Here is a 22057-nt window from a genome sequence, read left to right on the forward strand (position 1 = left end):
ATGCAATATATCCTTGGGGACTATAATTGTGAATCACGTGGACATGACCGAGAGAGTGTGTGGGGGGTTTGTTGGATGAGAAATGGTCATTTGTATTGACCCACAGAGCTGACCACTGCAGGACACAGAGAGGGAGGAAAACGCTTTTCAGGACAGACACACACACACACACACACACTGGGAGTAAACTGGCCCTCAAACATGGCAGAAGGTATGTTGGGAGCTTTCTGGGGGGGAAGTTATCTCCGGGAATGGTTGAAGTGGTTTGTGAAAGGGGTTAGGAGTTGTTGCATTGTTTTACAGGGGTTTTTCCTTTTTGAGGGTGGGGGGGATTCTTCAGTAAAAAAAAAATCCTACCCTGTGGCCCCCACCCCCTCCACCCGTCATTGTTTAGGGGGAATAGGTTGCCAGCCCCCTTTTGTTTACCTCCCTCTCCCGCTTTCCCTCTCGCTGCGCAGTTTCTGCTTTTCACAGCATTTTGCATGAAAGTGGCAATCTGTGAGGATTACCCAGTTTGAGGGCTAAAAAAAAAGATACTGTAGCTTGGGTGCTAATTTTGACTCAAGGCAGAGCTGAAGACATGGGCTCCGTTTCTAACCAGGAATTCCCAGGTGGAGTAAATAAACTGACTTTTGCCTTTTTTTGTAGGAGTTAATGAAGTTGCTCTGAGATGTGGCTGTGTGACTGCAGAGGAGCATTTTAAAGCTTTGTTCACACACGTGATGTGCAGCCCGTGTGTCTAATCAATGCATTAAACGCTATTAAGAGATCCTGTCATCATGCAAAACTGCAAGACTTTGAAAACTGGTGCATTGAATGAAAACGAAGGTTGCATATTGTTGAGTTGTTTTTGCGAAATTAGGCATGGTCGCAATCGAAATTGAGCCTAAACACAGCCTGGGTGTGTTACTCATTTCATTGATTCGTATTGATTGATGATGCAGCAGCAAGAGAAAGAGGAGAAAACTTTCAAACCCCACTGAAATGTGGCCCCTTTTTTAGATGCCTTTTAAACACAATCGCATTTGCAACACTTTAAACGGGTCAATTTGTGATTACATACACTTTTCTCTGCAGGCGTTTGTAAGACCGAGGAGGATGAAGGACCGAGCACCGAGGAGGATTCACAGTCTTTCCATGGGGTCGGCGTGTGTAAATGGTTCAACGTCCGCATGGGCTTCGGGTTCCTGTCCATGACCAACCGGGAGGGAGAGCCACTGAACGAACCGGTCGATGTATTCGTCCATCAGGTAGGATGAGACTATGTCGGCGGCGGAAACGGTGACTAAGGATATCCAGAACTAGTGTTACATCTCAACTCTGAAAAAAAAGTCTATCTAATGCAGAAAATCTACTTTTCCGAAATCAAATGGTAGTGAGATCATCCCACCTGTTTCCAATACAACTTAATTAAGTTTAGCTTTTTCTTTTTCAGCATTCTTTTTCCCCACAATGACTCATTAATCCATGTAAAAAGGTACCCGAATAAAAGTACAGGTATAAAGTCCACTAAAATTAACCAATCTAATATGTCAGAAGGCATTTTGTTACGTTTGAAAAGTGAATACTATGTAATTTGTAGGGTGCTTTTGCAGTGTTGTGGGTGTATCTCCCTCAGGGGAACACGTGTTGTAGCCAGAGGAGAGCTGCGGGCCTCCCTCGTGGTTTTTTAAGGGGGGCACTGCTGTAATATGATGGAGAAATAAATTACTTGTTACAGCTCACACACTTACACAGACTGACATCGGTGCTTATAAAGTGAATTTAGACCAGTAAGTGTTGTGTGAGGTGCATTGAAACTTGTGTTTTAAGGATGAGGAAACCTGTTATTGATCCTCTTCTGAGGCTATGTGAACAATGGACATTTGCTCATGTTAGTTTTTGTTTGGAGAGTGAGGAGTGGCTGACAAGTTTTGCCATCTATCACTGCATCTGTTGACGAAGTGGGATCTTTTGAAATGAGTCATAAGTGGTTTGAATTCACTGAACAGAAAAACACCCAAACAAGGGTTATTGATCACTTCCTTGTAGGGATAAAATAAGCTCTTAACAGACATGCACATGCCAGTGAATATCCATGATTTTACTTTTTTGGAAGTAATTTTTTAACAAGGCTTTATACACCCCAAATTACTTATATCTATTTATGTTCGACTGCCTTGACAATATGTCTGTGATGGCTGTAAGAGGGTTGTAGATTCAGTTAGGCTACAGTTGGTGCTGTTCTGCTATTGTTGCTTTCTTAGACTAAAGAGATGTAAGAAAACACCTTGGTTCGTCCAGGTTTAAACCTTCTTACATGTAACTGGTGAAGTGGGAGGTAAAGAGGCGGGGGATGCATTTCCCTTCGACTTCTCATGTGAGTGAGCGCCTCCTTTGCTGTCTGATAAGATAAAGGCTTAGCAAATGAATGAGAGTCCCCACTAGCTGCTCATTCACCTCAAGGTTCCTGTCATAAAGTGATTAAAGGCTCTTTGCTGTCTGCTCAACCCCCTCTGTGAGTGTGTGTACTATTATGTGAACCCTAAAGAGTAAAGATTTGTTTGTCCTCACCATGCCACCACTCTCCAAGGCTTTTTAATGTGGAGACATTTGTTCATCAAAGTGCTTTTTTCTCTTCTAAAGATTTATTTTTATTTCCCATAGATGCATCCACTTAAAGCCGGTCCATCGTCTACATTTTATTCTTATAAGCTTTGATAAACCACACTAGGTTGAAGCCAGTTTTCAGACTCAGGAAAGTCATACTCGTTTCTGTTATGATGATGCAAATAGAGAGATTTCATTGTTCTGTACAGCCGTTGTAACTGAAATATTGTTTGACTCTACACAGGAAGTTGTTGCCTGATTAATCATAATGCAAACCAAAGCATGAGTACAACTGGGGTTTAGAAACTGACAGTGTGGTGCTCCAGTAGTTACAGAGAGAAGAAAATGGAGAGGAATGGATGGTTTTACATGAGGTATAATGCCAACTGCTGTTACATGCAGTTTAAATCCAATCTAGCGTCCAAAACCATATGTCTGTATGTCATGAAAACAAGTTGCTTTAAAAGAAGCTAAAATTAAGAGAGAAAGGGCGTGATGCTCACTGCTTTATAACCGAAAACCTCACACCATGTTCTCAATTTATCCCCAAGAAATACGTAACCAATGACTTATGTCCTTCTCTGTCACCAGAAAAGGTAGACACACACGCGTGCCCATGATGGATGTATAGGGGTTATGGCAATGCAAAAAGGCCCCAGCCCTAAAATTAGTGGCCGCGTGTCAAGGAAAATTAACTCCCAGGGTCCACTGGCCTTTGTGCAGGTGGACAATAGAGCCATGCATCCGAATGAAGCACCCCTCGGCCGTGACCGAGCCCCTCTTTGTCTCAGCAGCAGTCCTGCTTTTGTCCCTCGCTGCTCTGATGTCTTTCTCTGCCTCACTTGGCTTCCAGACACATTCTGGACAGAGTTTACAGTAGACCCCACTAATAGTGCCTCAACATCAGACCCTTGGAAGTTAAAGGCCCCCACCCTGGTGTGTACAGTACCTGTGTGTATCTATGTGTGTTTATGAGCGTGGATAACCTGGTGTGGGCATGTGGCTGGTGAGGGTCCGTTATGGGGGTGGGGAAGGTCACACATGGGAGAGGAAGTGGGTTAACGGTCACAAGGGTAGAGAGGCCTGATGGGATTGGGGCTCTGCGGACGTCCATGTTGCCACTCAAATGTCATGGCTTACCAATTGTGTTGCTCAGGACTTTACGGCAGATGCTCAACTGTGAGTCACAGGATTAGAGAGGATGGTGTTATTGTTTTTGTTTTGTTCACTGCGGAAGGCGTTGCTAGTTTGCAGCTCACTATAACTATTACTTGTATCCTTTAATTGATAACCTGTCCTAAAGGATTCCCCTGATGGATTTGGTTTAAAGTGAACCCCAGACTTTCCTTACAATAAACCAAGTGCTTTGAGAAGCTTGGTTTTAATCACTGGTGGTTTTGGCAAATGCAAGCTGCAGACGATTATTCATAATTGACAGATGGATGTGACGTTACTCAAAACTGAAATAAAGCAAATGGGATTAACGTCTATCAAAACAAACCCGCTACATCATGGATCTTTCTTCCTATGTCAACAGTCTGCTATAGTTGTGACAAGTTAATCTCACAGCTCCCTCAAAGGGAATTTTAGAGAGGGGTTTCCCATGTTGTGTTAACCAATCTCTGGGTTTTATCCTTAAAACCGCACCACACCTTGCCTTCCCCTTCATCACCCTTTTCCTTTCTTTGGAGTCGGAAATGTTTTTGGCGAGACACGAAGAAGAACCTCCTCAAAGGTCATTTCAGGTAAACATAGTTTTAGTGAATATGTAGCTTAGCAGGAGGCTCAAAGGGAGATACCAATCATTTGTGCTTTCCCTCAACTTTTATCTTCCACGTCTTTCTGCCAAACAACCATCCAAGGAATGTCACCCTGACCCCCAATCTCTGAGAGAAGCCTTCTCACCCCACCCCCAACCGTAGCACTAACCCTTGCATCCTGCAGTTTAGGGTTAGTGGTGGTGGTCAGTGTGTTAGTGGAGCTTTGTGATGTGGGTGGGAAGAAGGATGGGGTGGGGGCAGCGGTGTGGAATGCTGTTCCTCCAGAGGGGGGGATGGGTTGAAGGTTATCCTCGTCAGGTTTACCACTCAAACACAGCCAAAAGACAAAGCAGCGTTAAGACAACGGTGCCTTTTAATGCAGGGCAGTTTATATACAAACTGATCAGTTGAGTGGGAACAACAAGCTTTGTAGGGCTTGTTTGATTATCTGGTGAGATATAATGATCACCTTAAAATACCTGATAAGTCCAATCAGACTCTGATGGTATCACACTATCAGGAATGGATGGGAGTTGTTGTCTCATGGGTCAAAGTATCCTCAGGCTTTATGTGGAGGTGATTTGATCACTAGTCTTGTGATATGGAAGGTTTCGGAAAATCAAATTTTTCCACTGAGTATTATCTACTTTATTTCCATGGTGAAATGGGAAAACATTAATTATGCCTTTGACTCTACCTGTCATATCTATTAGGGCTTGGCAAACCTAATTTACCACAAAACTGGAGTTCCCCCAACACCAAACAACAATATTGATGCCAAATCCTCCTCCTTTTCTTTCAGAGCAAGTTGCACATGGATGGCTTCCGCAGCCTGAAGGAAGGCGAGGCAGTCGAGTTTACCTTCAAGAAGTCATCAAAGGGCCTGGAGTCACAGAATGTTACTGGGCCAGGCGGCATCCACTGTGTGGGCAGTGAAAGGAGACCCAAAGGCAAGAAGGTCCAGAAGCGACGTTCAAAGGGAGATAGGTAAGCAGAGACGATCTAGGGAAGAGCAGGAGTGACATTAAATGAATGCGAGTGGTGCAGTTTTCTAAACCTGCAGAGCAACACTGTTCATGTAAAACTAATACAAAATAAATTGCCAACTTTGGAGAGGCAAAAGGCTCAATTGGTGGGTCCACTTTGGAATCAGATATACAACAGTGTTTTAGTTTCTCCCCATTTTCCTTCCTCTTCCAACCCCCACCTCAAGCCCTAGCAAGGGTCACACCAGCAGGCTTGACATGTGACCTGGATCAATAACTGTTTAAATCTGCTGGCCCCTGATGAATTCACACCCACTGACTCTCTCCCTCTTCCTAAACCACCAAAGTGATTGTAATTCCAAAACCAATCTCATAACTAAAAATCACAATTTGAATATTGTAAACATTAATCTAGAATTTGATGGTTATTCTAGCACTGTCTCGGAGTGAGGGATATTACAAACTCTATGTAATAGTCATTCCTCATTGTTGTAAAAGAAGCGATTGTTATATTCTGGTTTGATCTGAACCTTTACAGAATTCTTGAGGCAGTGGTTTCCTGAGTTCAGGTCCTGGAAAAGTTACAAAAAAGCCCAAAACATTTCCTCTGAAGATTTGAGGTTTCATGCAAAGGCAACAATGTCCCTCCAAGTGAAAGAAAGAAGGAAGAGCCAAGGGGGCCTTGATTTTTGGGTCATTCCTTGAATATCAATATAGTATGGGGTTAGAGGTGTATCAACTTCACCCCCCTGTCAGTTGTGATTAGAGCCAGAGAGTAGTCAGTGTGAGAACAGAGATCATTACCGCCTCAAAGAGTCCTGGGAGGCCCGCTGTGGCTCGATAACTCTCCGTAGACCACACTGATCCATAGATAAGATATTGTTCCCCTCTAGCGTATTTCATTATGCAACACTGGACGGTGTTCCATCGGTTCATATATGATTGATTGATCATATTTTTAAGCAGTAGTCAGATATCATTAAAACAGGAGTAAGTTTCAGTTCTGGGTTCATGGTCCGCCACCAGCAGTTTTTCAGTCTACATTTTATAGACCACCTTTGTGAGTGTGTGTGTGTGTGTGTGTGTATATATATGACTGAGGGTGGGGAAAAAGCTCCTGTCCATTTAATTGATAACAGATGTAAGAGCCCGGGCAAGGGGGTGAAAGGTCACTGTTGTCATGGCAACAGTGTATGAGTAGATGCAAGAGGGCTGGGGGCAGGGATGGGATCGGGGGTTAGAGAAGTGAGGAGAGGGCGGGGAGGGCAGGGTTCAGAGGTCATTACTGCAGCTTTTTTAGACAAAGGGACCACTTCCCCTTCCCTCCACTTGCCTCCTCGTGGTTGCTGATGTAGGGAGCTTCTGTGATGTGACGGTATAGACCTTGACACCACCCCAACCGCACAATGACCCCTCAGCAGCAGCCCAGTCCAAACGTCATCTGCTGCTACAATGGTGGCAGGGGGTCCGCAGTGGCACAGAGTGACCGCCCCACGCCCACCACCCATCTGTCTTCCGCCCCTGCACGCGTGGCCATTCTATAGATTATGTTTGAACAGAGGCGGCCGATGGCACCAGTGATGGCTCCCGCTGACCCCTCATGGTGTTCATTTCTAAAGTTCAATGCCGATGAAACGGATGTCTTACTTCGATACAAAAGAGTCCAACGGGAAGCTTTTGGCAGTGACAAACTGACAAATAGGACAAGCTGTTCATGATACACTGAGATAATGTGAGTCATGGTAACTATAACAGGTCCACGGAAAAATAGGATCCCTGCCATGTGAATAGCTGAACCCTCTGTTGCCCAATAGGTAGATTTAATACATTTCAGTTGTAATTCTTGAGCATCTAAGACATGTTTTGAGGTGTTCTGACCTGGTTTGCTCTTCCTAAAAGCAATGCTGTGTGACCTGGAATGCCCCTGCAAGATTTATGACCAAATGCAAACTCAAGTCATTCCAGGTGAAATGTTGCCATCTAGTGGCAAACAGGTGCAACTTAAACTCCCCCTGAATTCCAATGTGCTTTTGGTACTGGGACTTATTTTGGGTGTTTTACCTCCACTGTGCAGAATTATGCTGCCCTACAAAGGCTAATCACAGTAGCTATGCAAACACTGAAACTGAGAAAAATGGCCTCAATTTTTTTTTTGGACTGTGCAGTCAGGTTTGTTAAAGGTAGAGATGTAGTAATGCATTCATTGAATATATTTCTATAAAGTAATTTTCATGCCCTAAAAACCATGCTCAATGTTTTGACTTATGATCCTTATAATACACTAACAATGTAGTTTCATGTGTAGCATTTTGCAAAGGGCAGTACCTTAAGTTTAAGTGTCTTATCGTTGGCAGTATGAGGAAAACAGTCTAATTTCTTACTAGATTCAATTTGTGTTTGTTTCATTATAGAGGTCTTTTTTTTAGTACTAAAAAGTACTGTTGTAATATTCACTTCATCCGTTTGATCCAAATTAAGATTACCTGACATCAACATTATGATCATTATCACTGATGTTGCTATGGTCATCTTCATGTTATCAATCATGTTGTTCTTGGCATCATCCTCATCCTCATGTTCACTTTTAACCTTAAATGCTTACAATTTTCCTTGGTCCGATAGATTCTTAAATCTCCAAGAACCCAAGGCAGAGCATAGTTAACTACATTCACTGCGGTTTGCCTTGAAATTTTGTAGTTACTACCCTAAATTCTCTAGAACAGAATAAGACTGAAGTTGGGTAAAGAATGGTTTTGCTACATCACAACTACCAGCCAATTAGGGTTTAATATACAATATGACAAGGTACTTCTCAGTGAGGTAGCAGACATCTTGCGTCCACTTAAGTTTCGAAATTTGGGGTTTTTTGAATAAAGGAGAAGCAGACATGTACAAATGTTTAACTAGTCAATCAAACGTTTTTTCAATGAAAAACAAACCACATTAGACACATTACTGCTCAAAATACAGAGTTGTTCTGTGTCTTCAAACATTTCTGGAGTGCAGCTATAGTCAGTACTTCTATATATTAACAGTGGATCACAAGGTTACTTGTATATGAAGAGGGTCACTCATTACAAGGTTCTTTTATTGTCACTCTACAATACAGGGTTGCACAACAAAAGTCAGTAATAGTCTACAATACAAGACAAACATAAAACAAAAACAGTGGTGCACTCCTGTAGATTCTGAATTTGCATCAGGAGGAATTTTCTCACAGGCCAGCATTTTAACATTAATAATTCAGCACCAGTGAAACACTGTCCATCAATTTTTGATTATGTTTGAGCACCAGGCATCACTGATGTAAACACAGGGCCCACTTCCACTTGTCCCACCGGAGTCCTGCGCTCTGTTGGCGGTCAACGGTCTGTCTGTCAAGTACAGCTGTCTGAGCCTGGATGTTATGATGAGACGAGGTCTCTGCAGAGATGTAGGCACAACAGTCTCCAATCTCGTGGTGCTGGGTTAGCCTGAGTCTTATTTAATCCATTACACTGGATTGGGGAGTGAAACAGCCTTAGGTCCCTGCTGGGGCATCACACCACCCGCAGTGATTGTCTGGAGATCTGTTGGACATTTCTCTGATGTTGATGGATGTATCTCTGTCATGGGCCATAAAAGCTCCAGTAGCAAAAGTTGAAAAGACAACAAATTACAACAAAATGTAGAGAGATTCATGGGAACTTCTGGCCACCACATGATCTACATGGGCTTTGGTTTTCTGGTCTGGCCTGCACAAGGTTGTTTCACTCTCACTGCTCTTGTTGTTCTTGGCTGCAGTAGGTAGACAATACACTGTCAAACAGCAGACAGACAGACAGACAGACAGACAGACAGACAGACAGACAGAAAGACAAATAATTTCCCCTCGGGGATCAATAAAGTATTTCTGATTCTGATTCTGTATTGAGGTAGCTGGTGTACATCATTGAGTGTTTAGCAGAGACAGATATTTCCCTCAGGAGTAAGTGGAGACCAAGGCCAGACCTGTGGAGGCCGACCAGAGGTAACAGGAGAGTGGATATTGGACTTGTATTTGCCAGGACGCCAAAAAACTGACAAATGAGTAATAATGTTGCTCTGCTGGTTGTGTAGGCCCTATCAAATTAAATGTTGTTATGAGTCATTGCTGTGGTCAAAGCTTCCTTCCCATGCCTATAAGTGGCTGAAGAATTGGTTAGTTCAACCACCAATTTCATGTGATTAAATGCTCTCTGCTCTTGTAGGTGCTACAACTGCGGAGGCCTTGACCACCATGCCAAAGAGTGCAAGTTACCACCCCAGCCCAAGAAGTGCCATTTCTGCCAGAGCATTGACCACATGGTTGCCAACTGCCCAATCAAAGCACAACAGTCCTCACCGGGTTCTCAGGGAAAACCGTCCCCCTCGAAAGGAGACGAAGAGGAGCACAGCCACTCGGCACCGCCCCCGGAGACCTCAGATTAAACGGGGAACTGGGCAACACTGAAGCCGGGGAAGCACAGAGGCCAATCAAACTGCTTTGATGGAGAGATGGGACACACGGATCCCTTCCACCTGTCGAGGCTGCTTTTGGAACTACCTCAGGTTAAAAGAAATGCTGATGAAGAATGTTGCTGAATTGTTTTTGTTTGTTTTCAGTTGGTGTAACACTCAGGAATACTGCTGTATTATTGCACTCAGGTCGCTTTCTTAATGTTTGAATCACTGCTGGGATTTGAGATTGTAGTGAGCAATGCCATATAACTGATTAATTTGAGTTTTTTTAGGATCTGTTTTCTTTTATGTGAAACTGTGCCCCTTCTGTGGGCACTATACCTCTTCTGTTTTTGCATAATACTCAGTGTGATTAGTATAGAGCTACACTTTTGCTGCCTTACCATTTAGTCTCCGTTCTGACTGTTACATCTCACTATCCGACAAGGCAGATGCGTGACAGTTGGTACCTCTGTAATGAATGTTAGTTTGCATATCGCATGGGGAGTGGGAGGGTTTGTGAAAACACATGGGACGGGTTTTAGGGTATAGCTATAGGCAATGTATTGGCATCTGCCAGTATCGCAATTGACCATCCAGTTTTCCTGGGGCCAAATGAATGTCAGACCAGAAGTGATTTCCAGCTTTTGGTCAGTTATTTTTTGTCATTTCATTACTTTCATCCACCTTTAGACAGTTTTGCCAGCTGTCTAAATGTGCTCGTTGTTTGGTTTGCTACTTAAACTGTCATTCAAACCGCTGATGGTAAACCAAATATTCTCAGAATACAGTTTTGGAGATTGTGATTTGAATTGGGATTAAATCAAATCCTTTTTGCACTACAGTATTTACACAGCACTGCCATTAGTTGTAACAAACCCCTTTACACTTGACACGCCCTGAATGTCGTAAATTTCAGTTTCAGAAGAAAAGAGAAATGGTTAGACCCAGACGCCAGAGAGGTGTTGGGAGAGGGTGTTTCAAAAGCTTGTGGACCATCTAACAAGCACTTCTGATGAAGCGTACTTGCCACTGAAATCTCTTGAACCTCTGACTTCACAACCCAATCACCAGAAAAAAATCTGGCATTGCACATTTCTGCAAACCACTGGCGCACTACATTTGTACATCATCATGTAGCGGATATATTGAAACTTGATGTTTCAACAACACTGGCTATTGTGTGGTTAGGATTACACACAAAAAACACTTGGTTATGGTTAGAAAAACGTCATGTTTTGGCTTAAAACACCCAATTTGGGAGGGAACAATCCAGGCAGGAAAAGCAGTGATGTCTTGGTAAAAAACAACCACTTTTTTTGCATACTACTCCCTGCAAAAACAGCGAAAGATCGCTACAAAACACCCACGTCTGGTGCCTGAACATCTGCTGAAAATACAGCAATAACTGACTGAATCACAGCCAGTGTTGGTGTTCGGTCTCAAACCTCCGGATAACAGTCAACTCATATAAATTACGTCACTTTAGGAACCCTTACATATATATACCTATGAAACATGCAAATGTAATGTATTCTTGGTTTGTAGAAATGTACAATGCCAAAATTTTCTCCTGGCAATTGGGCCGGACCACACTCCAGCTGGATGTGGTCGATTGTACTTCACTGTGTGACGCAGCATGGCACCATTGTTCCACTCTACATCACAGCTGCTCTGAGTGCCAACAAACATGATGTCACCACTATTTAGCAGACTGCATGTAGTTCAAGTCTCTACAAGAGAGGGCAGCAAAACATTGTTTTACTACCTGGTGTTAAGTTGCTCTTTAACCTTTCTGGGAGCTTTCCATCTACAGTATTTCCTCATTTCATTGGCTGCTGTGTGAAAACTGCTGTTTCATAATTACCTCAACTTGGATTTGATCGAATACCAACCAGCGTGATACTAAAACCCAAAACATCATCACTACTAGTAAGATACTTGACCTGGACTGAGTTACTGAGGGGTCCAGCTAGCTCTCCTCTTCATACTTGAATAAACTGAGGCAGAATCAGACATGATGTTGCCAGTGGGACGGCTGGTGTTTTTGTTTATATCCAGTGTGATCCATTTCTAGGTAGTTTATTTAAGACATTACCTCCCTATGACCCTTAGTAGGGTAATAGTTCAGGAACACCAAGCCTGCACGGAGGAGCATGTAGAACTAGCTAGCTAATCAGCATTTTACTCCCGTTTTACAGGAGAAGCTGACATGACTTTTACACCCAATTAATATATATGTAAAATTATTCTAAAGCCTTTTTAAAAAAAAAATCATACTACTTATTTATTTTCATCCAAGAGTGCTGCCGCTTCTTCCTCTGCTTCTGTTGAAGCCTCTCAGCAATGAATGTTCAAGGAGATATCAGGAAACTGTCATTCAAAGCTATATATGACATGAGAATATATTTGGGTAACACATTTTAACATCAAGGTACTCATGTTACTTTGTACATATGTGCTTGATAAATCACTGTCATTGTCCTTTTACAGTAATTTAATGCAGTATGAATACAGTGTAACAGTAATATATTGCAACACATGAGTGAAAATATACAGTACATACTGTACAGGGACATAGTATTTTGAGGACTGACGTTAACTGTGAGTTTATTTTCTTTGCCTTGTATGATTTTCTTTTTTTTATTCTTTATTTTTGTGCACAATGATCCTTTCAGAAGAGAGGCCCATTGTTCTTCTTTTCTATCTATGCCAAAACCAATGCAATGTTACTCTGCACTAATCATGTGTAAGATGCATTAATTAATTTTTATATTCAGTTAAATCTCTTTTTGAATATATGTTCCATATTTTATATTATATTTTTTTTTAGATTTTCATAAACCACATACAGTCGTGTTGCTTGTTAGGGAAAGATAAAACAACTCCACTCTTAGGCTCATCTCAGGAAATGCCAATCTGAAATCTCAGGGAATACTTCAGATTGATTGGAAGGAGTCGAGGAGTGTTTATTCAGGATAACGTAGGGACTGAATGTTCATCCACATGATGTGAAGCGTAGGACAAAGATGCAAAAGTAAAGAGTTTGGGAATTAGTGCAACAGTTTCTCTGTTAAATTACAAGATAAGCGATTACAAATGATGTGAAACAGTTGAAATTAACAAGCTTTTTTTACTCTGCACCTTTCCAAGCGCTCATTGTGGTGATATCTTTATATTTTCTCCTCTTTTACATAACTTTGCCATGTTATGACATGATATGAAGAAAATGTTCCACTATTATTGTATTTTTTTTCCTCTATAATCGTTGTAGATGGGGATGTAGTAGAATATTGTTCAAGGGATTGGGGCTAGTAGTATATAACCCGGGGTTGTCTCATCTCAACACATGGCCAATACTTGGTGTTTCAGACTATCAATGCTTATGACAAAAAGAATGTGTCATGGATGACTTAACACTCAAATATTGTTTCATACTCTGCTGTTTATCTACATGTATTAGTTGATTAAAAAATGACTTTTGATAATGTTTCTCAGGATATGAAAGGATGGAAAGATTGTTAAAGTAAGTGCTCTGATTAGATGGAATGGTTTACTTTTCTGTGTATTTTTATGTTGATGGAGGATATACTGGCACTGTTATGATTGCAGTGCCAGTATATCCTCTAACTTGAACACTTTTTCTTTCTCTGCATTTAAAAAGGGACACACATGGATCAATTAACTGTCTTACAAAATCCCTGAAACCACTGACTAACTCATCTGTCTACCCTTTAGTTCGATTCTGACACACTATTTAGATACTGGTTGAATGTTTGGTAATGTCTGCAATATTCTGCTGTACGTATCATTTGGAAACTAAAGTCCATGAAAGACATTCTGATTGCAACGATTCTGTTCGACCCCTCAGTGGTGTGTTATTGTGATATGATTGTCAGGTGTTAGATGAGTCAGATATACCTTGAAAATCCAAGGACTTGTACGACTGCGTGCTCAGGGCGACATCTGAAACACATCAAAGCATTCTGTATCACAGTTTGCGTTATGTGAGCTTTTCGTGGTACATCTTGATTATGACCATCAGCCATTCAATCTGTGGTGCTGTATCATCAGATAAATGGCTAGAGCTACTTCCCCAAAAAATGTGCATTTATTACTGATGAATGTATTAATGTTTACTGCCATAAAACTGTATCACGATCCATCTTATCTTAATGGCTAGTTTGTCAATGATGAGCAGCATGTAGGCTTTTCAAAGTATTACTGTGATTATGTTTCTATATGTAAAGATCTGCTCCATTTCCTAGTAAATATGTCAATATTCATGTGTCCTCCTTGCCTCTTTATTTCCTGCTCTTGCAATTAAGATTGTAAAGAACTAACATTATGAGTAAAAAGCTTGCATGCAAAATCATACTTAAAGGGATAGTGCACCCAAAAAAGAAAATTCAGCTATTATCTACTCACCCATATGCCGAGGGAGGCTCAGGTGAAGTTTTAGAGTCCTTACATCCCTTGCGGAGATCCCAGGGGAGAGTGGGTAGCAACACAACCACATCCCACCTAATGCAGGCTGGGCGCCCCAGATTCAAACGTCCAAAAACACATAATTGAAACCACAAAATATCTCCATACTGCTCGTCCGTAGTGATCCAAGTGTCCTGAAGCCCCGACATAAAAAGTTGTTTGGAAAAACGTCATTTGAACTAGCCTGTAGCTCTAACTGCCTCTCTGTACACAAGCTCACGTGTGTGCGCTTGCGCGAGACCGTGAGACATGGGCACCACGTTCATGTGTACAACCACCTGAAAATAAGAATCATGTTTTTGTTACCTTAGAATGAGCCGTTATATCTACTTAGGGAGCAGGTCCTTGTCCACGGAGATCGCTATGTTTCACCGCCATATGTCTACAGTAACCCAGGATGAACAAAACAAACACTGGCTCTAGATAGTGCCTTTGTGTTTTTGCAACTGCTTAATTCAGTGTTTTTACCGGTTTAATTTATGACATTTTGGCTCATGGAAAACCTAAACAATGAACACTGAAAGAATCCTAACTGAAGGTTCACCATTGGTGGTGAACTGCTGGTTGCAGTTAGCAATCCTCACCGTTAAATGCCATTAAATCCCCCTAAATCTTACATACTGTTCCTTTAATTATTGCACATATTGACAGTAGGATCTCACAAAAGGCCACACAAAAACCTACAGAACAGATACTACATGGGTGATAATGACAAAAATAACGACTGTTTCAAAAACATTTTTAGCTTTTCATTTGAAATAGTTATCATGTCTCTCAGTACATATATGGACCTTACAAACAAATTGGTACCAAAGAGATTTTGCCGCCTTAAGAGGTGCCATATTCTAGCCTGGCCCATGGACTTTCAGAATATTATCCCCCTGAGACCCTGTGTCCTCATGTAAGGACATCACATTTTGGGATTTCTTGACCTTATACACTAATCCATGTAAAGCCAAGATGGCAACCATCTCTGCCAAGTCAGTCTGCAGCCGATCCCGACACATAAGAGGACAAGGTCCAAAACTTGATCACATTTTATGGTTGAAACTTGTTTATTTATGATTAATAATGTTTGTAGTTTGATACGCCACCCATTTGTTTTTGCCAATTTTAGCAACAGTAACAAGCTATGACACTGTATATTAGGAAGTATTAGTTTGAAGACACTGGGACTTTACTATCGTCTTGCTGGTGGGCATTGGGACTTAATCATCGTTGACAACATATAGTTTTTTATACTTATTCGGTCCCACTGATTCCAAAAAGGTAGGAGAAATGATATATGGTGTATGTATGTATACCAAACACAAGTTCAGGTCTCAGGAAGTTATTAGATGTCCTATTGATCATGGGAGTAGTCTACATTTTTGGTGACTCAAAAAAGAAATAGTTCTCAAATAGAAACTTCTGACTGTAAAGTCAGTCTCACTCTGGTTTATTTTACAAGAAGTGAATACCAAAGACAAAATATCAGTTCCTTTTTTTTTCTCTGCCTGGTAGCCCACTGAAACCCAAAGTACTGTACCATGGGTCGAGCTAATGGCAGCGCATTACCACCTTTATCCACCAGGGGCGCTGTTCTCTGTTTATATTCTCAATGACAACCTCCCCGAATCCAATATGGCGCTCAGTCAGAGGAATGCTACTAGAACTGTCAGTTAAAATGACAAATATTATTACGTATCGGGGTTAACTCCACAGTTTAAAGTGAAGTCCTGAGTCGCGATGTGGCCGACATTTCACATAGTGTGTTTAAGAAGCCGGGCTATCAGCAGAAGAAGCGTCGCTGCTGCTCTTGTAACATGCTCAAGGCACAGGGATAATGCTAACGTGTCTCTCTTCAGTCATTCAGCGGGACTAGCAGCACCAACATGCAAGGCTCTTCTGTTCAGAAAGCACGGGGACCCCTCCCAAGTTGTTCAGTAAGACTTTCTGTCTGAATAAACATTAAACATGTTGTTTATTTGTCCCTGAGACGATGCTAATGTAGCAGATGCAGTTAATACGTGGCTAAAGCTGCTCATTAAAAGAGTTGGGTCGTTTAACCAGGCGTTCATTTGCAATAACAACTAATAGTTTTCATTTTTGAAGTCATTTCTCTTGTTATATTTAAAAATACCGATTGAAAACACCTCTAATAAAGCATAAATCTCACCTTTTTGTCGCTTATAAGTAAGTTGTCTAGTACGACGTCTTCTTCGCCTGATTGCGGTACTCTAAGCCGAACTTGGCTCATTACCGCCCCCTGAGGCCGGAGGGCGAAAAACACCCACTGGCACCATAGTGGCCGTTTCCCCAATACATCCAGTAACAAAAATGAGCCCATCCCACACCCGAAAACACAAAACATTTATGGTTAAGCAAGTGTTTTCAGACAGCATTTTTAAGTTTAGATGATATGATTTTTTAATCTTGTATTTAACCTGTATTTAACCAGGTAAGTCCCGTTGAGATCAACTATCTTTTTTACAAGGGAGACCTGGCCAAGACAGCCGCGCACAAAAAGTTACAACCAAACAACCACACAATGAAAAACATGAAAGATACACAGTAACATGTAGAAATACTAGAACACCTGAAAGTTATCCCAAGTGAGAGGAGCAGAGCACATAAAAGCTTTCTTAGGCCTTGAGATCTCAGACTGTAGCTACAGTCAGATCTCTTTTCAATCAAAGTACAAATGTACAAAGGGAGTTGACCTAGTTTGGCTGATGAGTGAGGGCTTTACAATATGTGACAAATCTCAGTGCCCTATGAAATCCAGTATCTAACATGTGCAAACAGTGTGCAGATGCATTCATGTATAACAAATCACCATAATCCTGAAATGGTAAAAACATAGCAGTAACAGCTGGTGCCATGGTCGCGTGACGCCATTGTACCCAAAAAGACTTTCTCTAATAGACTTTCATTGTCAAAGAGACATTTGTAAATCAGTGAATACATTTTTTTTAAATGTTGCAGCCCCTCCAAAATGACTCTATCAGGATTTGATCATTAACACTTTGAAAGTCTAGAAGAGCCACACTAAATCGTTTCATCCCTGTTCAAGTTAGCGGAGGGCTAAACCGAAGTTAGAAACTCGGCCCCTAGGAAAATCTGACTCTCATACCCGGGAAGTTGAACTTTTTTGGTTTCATGTCCCACTGAGCAAGTTTAATAGGAATGAATGGGGCTTTGTCTCCAACGCTGTATCCAGTTCTCTTTGTACACCCATGCATTCAACATAGTGTAAGGTCAACTTCCTATTCTAAATAATCTGCTTTTGATATTACATGTTTCAGTTTTTGTTTTCAGTATTTCTTTGGTCAGACATGTCGTACCTGTCTCCATGATGATAACCACCAGGAAGGACCTGGACTTAATTTATTGTATCTGTTACTAGTCTGATACACTGTATTTCATAAATAAGAATGCTGTCACCAAACCAAACAAAAGACAATGTATAGTATATAGCTTGTCTATACATGAGGTTTTTTGTGGTTGCCAGGTTGGAGGATGTAGATCTGCCCCCCATGGGTGCAAAGGGAGTCCTGGTTAAAATGTTAGCAGCTCCAATCAACCCATCTGACATCAACATGATTCAAGGTATTTGGTTTGTTAGTTACCTCAACACAAGACAGCTCTACTGACATGAACAAGATAGTCAAGAAACCCAACACAGTATTTATTTTTATAAGGTCTGAAGATTGGTTGTTTATCTGAGTGGGGTTTTTTTTCTCAGGTACTTATGCCATCTTGCCTGACCTTCCAGCTGTTGGGGGCAACGAGGGGGTGGCTCAGGTCGTAGAGGTGGGCAGTCAGGTGAAGACCCTGAAAGCAGGAGACTGGGTCATTCCAAAAGATGCAGGTCTAGGTAAGTAACAACTTGAATTACACAAATAAGTCAGAGGGATCACAACTATGTCTTCCATTATGAGATCTCAAGAGTGTGGTGCATTTTTGTGAGCAGGTACGTGGAGGACGGAGGCAGTGCTAGCAGAGGACGATGTCATATCGCTGCCAAATGACATTCCCTTGTTGTCTGCTGCCACGCTTGGGGTGAATCCCTGCACTGCCTTCAGGATGCTCTCTGACTTCGAAGAGCTCAAGCCAGGTAATCATTTACATACACAGCATCATAACATTATTTTTCTTTCATAGATCCACAAGCCTTTGATTAGACATACAGTTGTAGACATAGAAGCAGTCCCTCCTTTTTACAAATATTCCACTTACAAAATAAAATGTTGATTGAATTGCTTTTAAGCAATCCGACTGATGAAACCATCAGCCCCCTGCTTCAGTAATGTAACAACTAACATTTTTGGTAAAACTGAAAGCTTTTTTTGTTAGCATGCTTGTTTTAAAAGACCACTAAAGCACAAGTGATTAACAGTAGTCCTTACTTTGGTAAGTGAATTTAAAGCCACTGCCTCGGTCAGGTTTATGGGCCGGTATTGGGTGAACTTCCATTAGAAGGAATCTTGCACCTTTAAAGCTCCACGTGTGGTCATTAATCATTCATGTCCGATATCAGACATTGTGTCCAGTCTAACCAATTTCCATGGGGATGGGGGATTTCCCCTGAGGAACCACTAGAGACCAACATATCCGCCTGAATCTGACGTCATTTTAGGTTCACACTGGCTACGGTTACATGATGGCTTCTCTTTCAGAATGAAATAAATCTGAATGAAATCATTAGGAATTAAAGTTTTTCCAGGTAGTTTACATGAAAAATATTCATTCCGAATGAGGATTTACACAGGAGATCAGTTTAATCGCCTTTATTCGGGTCTGCGCAAGGTTTGGGGCAGGGAACGTTTCTGATTGGATAGGGGGCGGGGCGGATGTTATGTGTTTACATTTTGGGAAGAAAACACTGTAGTCCTCGCTCTGGATAACAAGATGCTTGACGACGCCATTCTTAGTGCCTTTTTCGGGCTTGTTTAGCTCATATTCTTGAAGCAGCAGTACGAATGCTTCGTCTGTTGAGGAGGAGAAGGGAGATAGAAGACCGTGCTTTGGCGTTTGGAAACCGGTGAGTGCAACGAGTCCGACTGCTCTATCTCAGCCCGTTGCTATGCACTCTATATACATCATCGTGCCAGAAGGGCAAGGAAACGAGCATGTGCAGAAAGAATGGATTGAACTTAAAGAGGAATGAGTGTATACATGCACACAAAATTCTTTCATTCGGAATGACAAACGGAATAAACCACCCCCTTTAATTGGATTTAATTTTCAATCGGAATGACAGTTTACATGACCACTTTTAATCGGAATGGCCTTTCATTCCGAATGAAAGGGGAATTAAACTGTCCATGTAAACGTACTGACTGATGCGTATCCATACCAACATACCTTTTCTTACCAGGGTTTTAAGAGTCGATTGAAGTGGAGTGAAGTTAAAAACAAACTATGTTGGGTGATACTGAGAAGACATATCAATTAAGAACAGCCTCAACAGTAGTGTTTATGTTGTCTAATGCGCTGCCAATTGTTGTTATTACTCCTTGTTGGTTTTGGCACACCGTTACACAATAGCTTGACAGTGGCATTAACCTCAGCCCTGATTGGTCTTTCCGCACCACCCATTGGTCATCTTTTATTTCCACCAAGAAATCCCTGTTTCATGTCACAACGTCAGATGAATCAGCCAGCTCAGTGAAGTTGGCAGAGACCAAGGGATGGACCCAGGCAATAATCAACAAGCAAGCTGGTATACACATGATGGGAACCACACGTCCAATTTACAGTAAAACTGCTATTAATAGCCCAGGCTATTATTTGTTTAAATCACTGAAATCAACAGGCCTGTATTTGGGACAGGCCTTTAATTCCTTTCACACCAAAACATTGCTCTGCAAAGATCGGGAAATACAATCAAATTGTTTATTTAAACTGGTAAAAAAAATTAGACGTCAGATAATATGTCAGTTATGAATCATTCATCTGATATAGCTCCGGCAGACAGCGTATCAGAGAAAGAGTTACGGCGCCCGGCATACCGACACAATGCCACTTTTTTCTGTTAAAACAATACTCACAACTTGGATTCATTTTTATGAAAAACCTTTTTGATTCTTTTATTTTTTACCCTTACGGACTAAAGGAATATGAATAATTTACAGAATAATCGAGGAACGGACACATAATTTGAGGTAGCCAACAACCCGCTTTTATACAGAGTTTCTATTAAAAAAATGAACTGCTTGGCAACCACACCAGGTGTGTAATTGAGACAGCTGTTTATTTGTCAAAATGTGGAGCCATACCAGGCTAGTAAAAGGGCCATAGTATTTAATTGGGACTAGGCTTTTAATTGAAGTTTTAAGGTAAGTGCTTGTAAGGAAAACACATCAAAATGGAGATTTGAATATGCCTAAATTATCCCTAAAAACACGGCGTTCTATGTTGTAGTTTTAGCCATCATGTGACAGTTTCCCTCAATCCGTTGTTCTTGCAGGTGATTCTGTGATCCAGAACGCAGCCAACAGTGGAGTTGGGCAGGCTGTAATACAGATTGCTGCTGCGAGGGGAATAAACACTATCAACGTCATCAGAGACAGGTGAACTTAAGTACACAAGTTTTTTCACAAGACTAAACATTTTAGTCCTAATCACTGACTCGGGTAATCAGCCCACCTCACAGTGAGATAATGGGGTCTTTTATCCAAGGGTAGCAGAGAGAGAGTTTTTCAGAATGTATGACTGTAAAACTGTCTTCATTGTTTCTCCCTTTTCAAAGGCCAGAGTTCACACAGCTCAGTGATAGGCTGAAGGCCATCGGAGCAACATACGTGATCAAAGAAGAAGCACTTAGGCGGCCTGAGATGAAGGAGCTGTTCAAGGTCAGCTTAAAAGATATGATAATGTTGCTTTGGATATTGGTGAATAAAAAATCCTAATATATTTTTTCTTTTAAAAAGACCTGTCCAAAACCTAAACTTGCACTAAATGGAGTTGGGGGCAAGAGCGCAACAGAACTGCTCCGTCATCTACAGTGAGGATGCTTTGTCATCTTTGTTGACATAACTTAATATCTTGCGCTAAATACAAAATCTGATATAAAATGTTATAATTCCCATGTGTTTCAGGTTTAGAGGATCCATGGTGACGTATGGAGGGATGGCCAAACAGCCAGTCACTGTCCCTGTGGTAAGATGAAACCTCCTACAGCCTCCTGGATTTAACGTTTCACTTCACAGAGACACTTTTTTTCTCAGAACACTCACTAAACTTGTTCTCTCCAGAGTGCTCTTATTTTCAAGGACGTGAAGGTTCGGGGATTTTGGGTCACACAGTGGAAGAGAGAGCACTCAAGTGGTGAGTTGGCATGGAGTCTCTGCTTTCAAAGATCAAAATACTCTTTTAAACTGTATTTAATGAGACATACTGACTTTCTCCTTAGATGGAGAGGCATTTAGAGCCATGCTGGATGAACTCTGTCACCTCATCCGGCAGGGAAAGCTGACAGCTCCTGCCTGCACCGAGGTGGGCCTTCAAGATTACAAGAAAGCTGTAGACACGGCTATGCAGCCCTTCACCTCAGCTAAACAGGTCCTGATCATGTGAACGGAATCATCAACGAATCAGTCCAGAGTATATGAACTGAAGTGAAACCCCAGGAGGGCCACTCTATTGTCTGTGTCAATGGAATGCACTGCTCAAGCACATACTCAATAAATGTGTCCTCACAGCAGGCTCAAAGTCCAACATCTGTCATTTTATGACATTTTGAGATCCCTGACAATTTACTGACAGTAATTAAAAAGTCATTAAATCTTT

At 41.5% G+C, this 22057-nt stretch overlaps 2 protein-coding genes across 3 annotated transcripts; both read left to right on the plus strand.

The window, feature by feature from the left end:
- The first annotated feature begins 76 nt into the window (after window positions 1–76).
- lin28aa (lin-28 homolog Aa) lies at window positions 77–13362 on the plus strand. 2 transcript variants are annotated; one of them, XM_050046862.1, is made up of 4 exons: window positions 77–211; window positions 1078–1250; window positions 5152–5336; window positions 9565–13362. In XM_050046862.1, the coding sequence occupies exons 1-4, from the start codon at window positions 202–204 to the stop codon at window positions 9782–9784; spliced, it is 588 nt and encodes a 195-aa protein (XP_049902819.1). In that variant the 5' UTR covers window positions 77–201; the 3' UTR covers window positions 9785–13362. The 2 variants fall into 2 exon arrangements, with proteins under 2 accessions (XP_049902819.1, XP_049902818.1); XM_050046861.1 differs by lacking the exon at window positions 77–211 and adding an exon at window positions 455–611.
- A 2521-nt stretch (window positions 13363–15883) lies between these two features.
- mecr (mitochondrial trans-2-enoyl-CoA reductase) lies at window positions 15884–21985 on the plus strand. Its single transcript, XM_050047045.1, has 10 exons — window positions 15884–16206; window positions 17775–17872; window positions 18009–18140; window positions 18237–18380; window positions 20736–20838; window positions 21018–21120; window positions 21199–21272; window positions 21367–21427; window positions 21523–21595; window positions 21681–21985. Exons 1-10 carry the CDS (start codon window positions 16010–16012, stop codon window positions 21842–21844), a joined length of 1149 nt encoding a protein of 382 aa, XP_049903002.1. The 5' UTR covers window positions 15884–16009; the 3' UTR covers window positions 21845–21985.
- Window positions 21986–22057: the final 72 nt, after the last annotated feature.

This window comes from Epinephelus moara, chromosome 6 (assembly GCF_006386435.1).
Source record: "Epinephelus moara isolate mb chromosome 6, YSFRI_EMoa_1.0, whole genome shotgun sequence".
In the NCBI taxonomy this organism is placed as follows: domain Eukaryota; kingdom Metazoa; phylum Chordata; class Actinopteri; order Perciformes; family Serranidae; genus Epinephelus; species Epinephelus moara.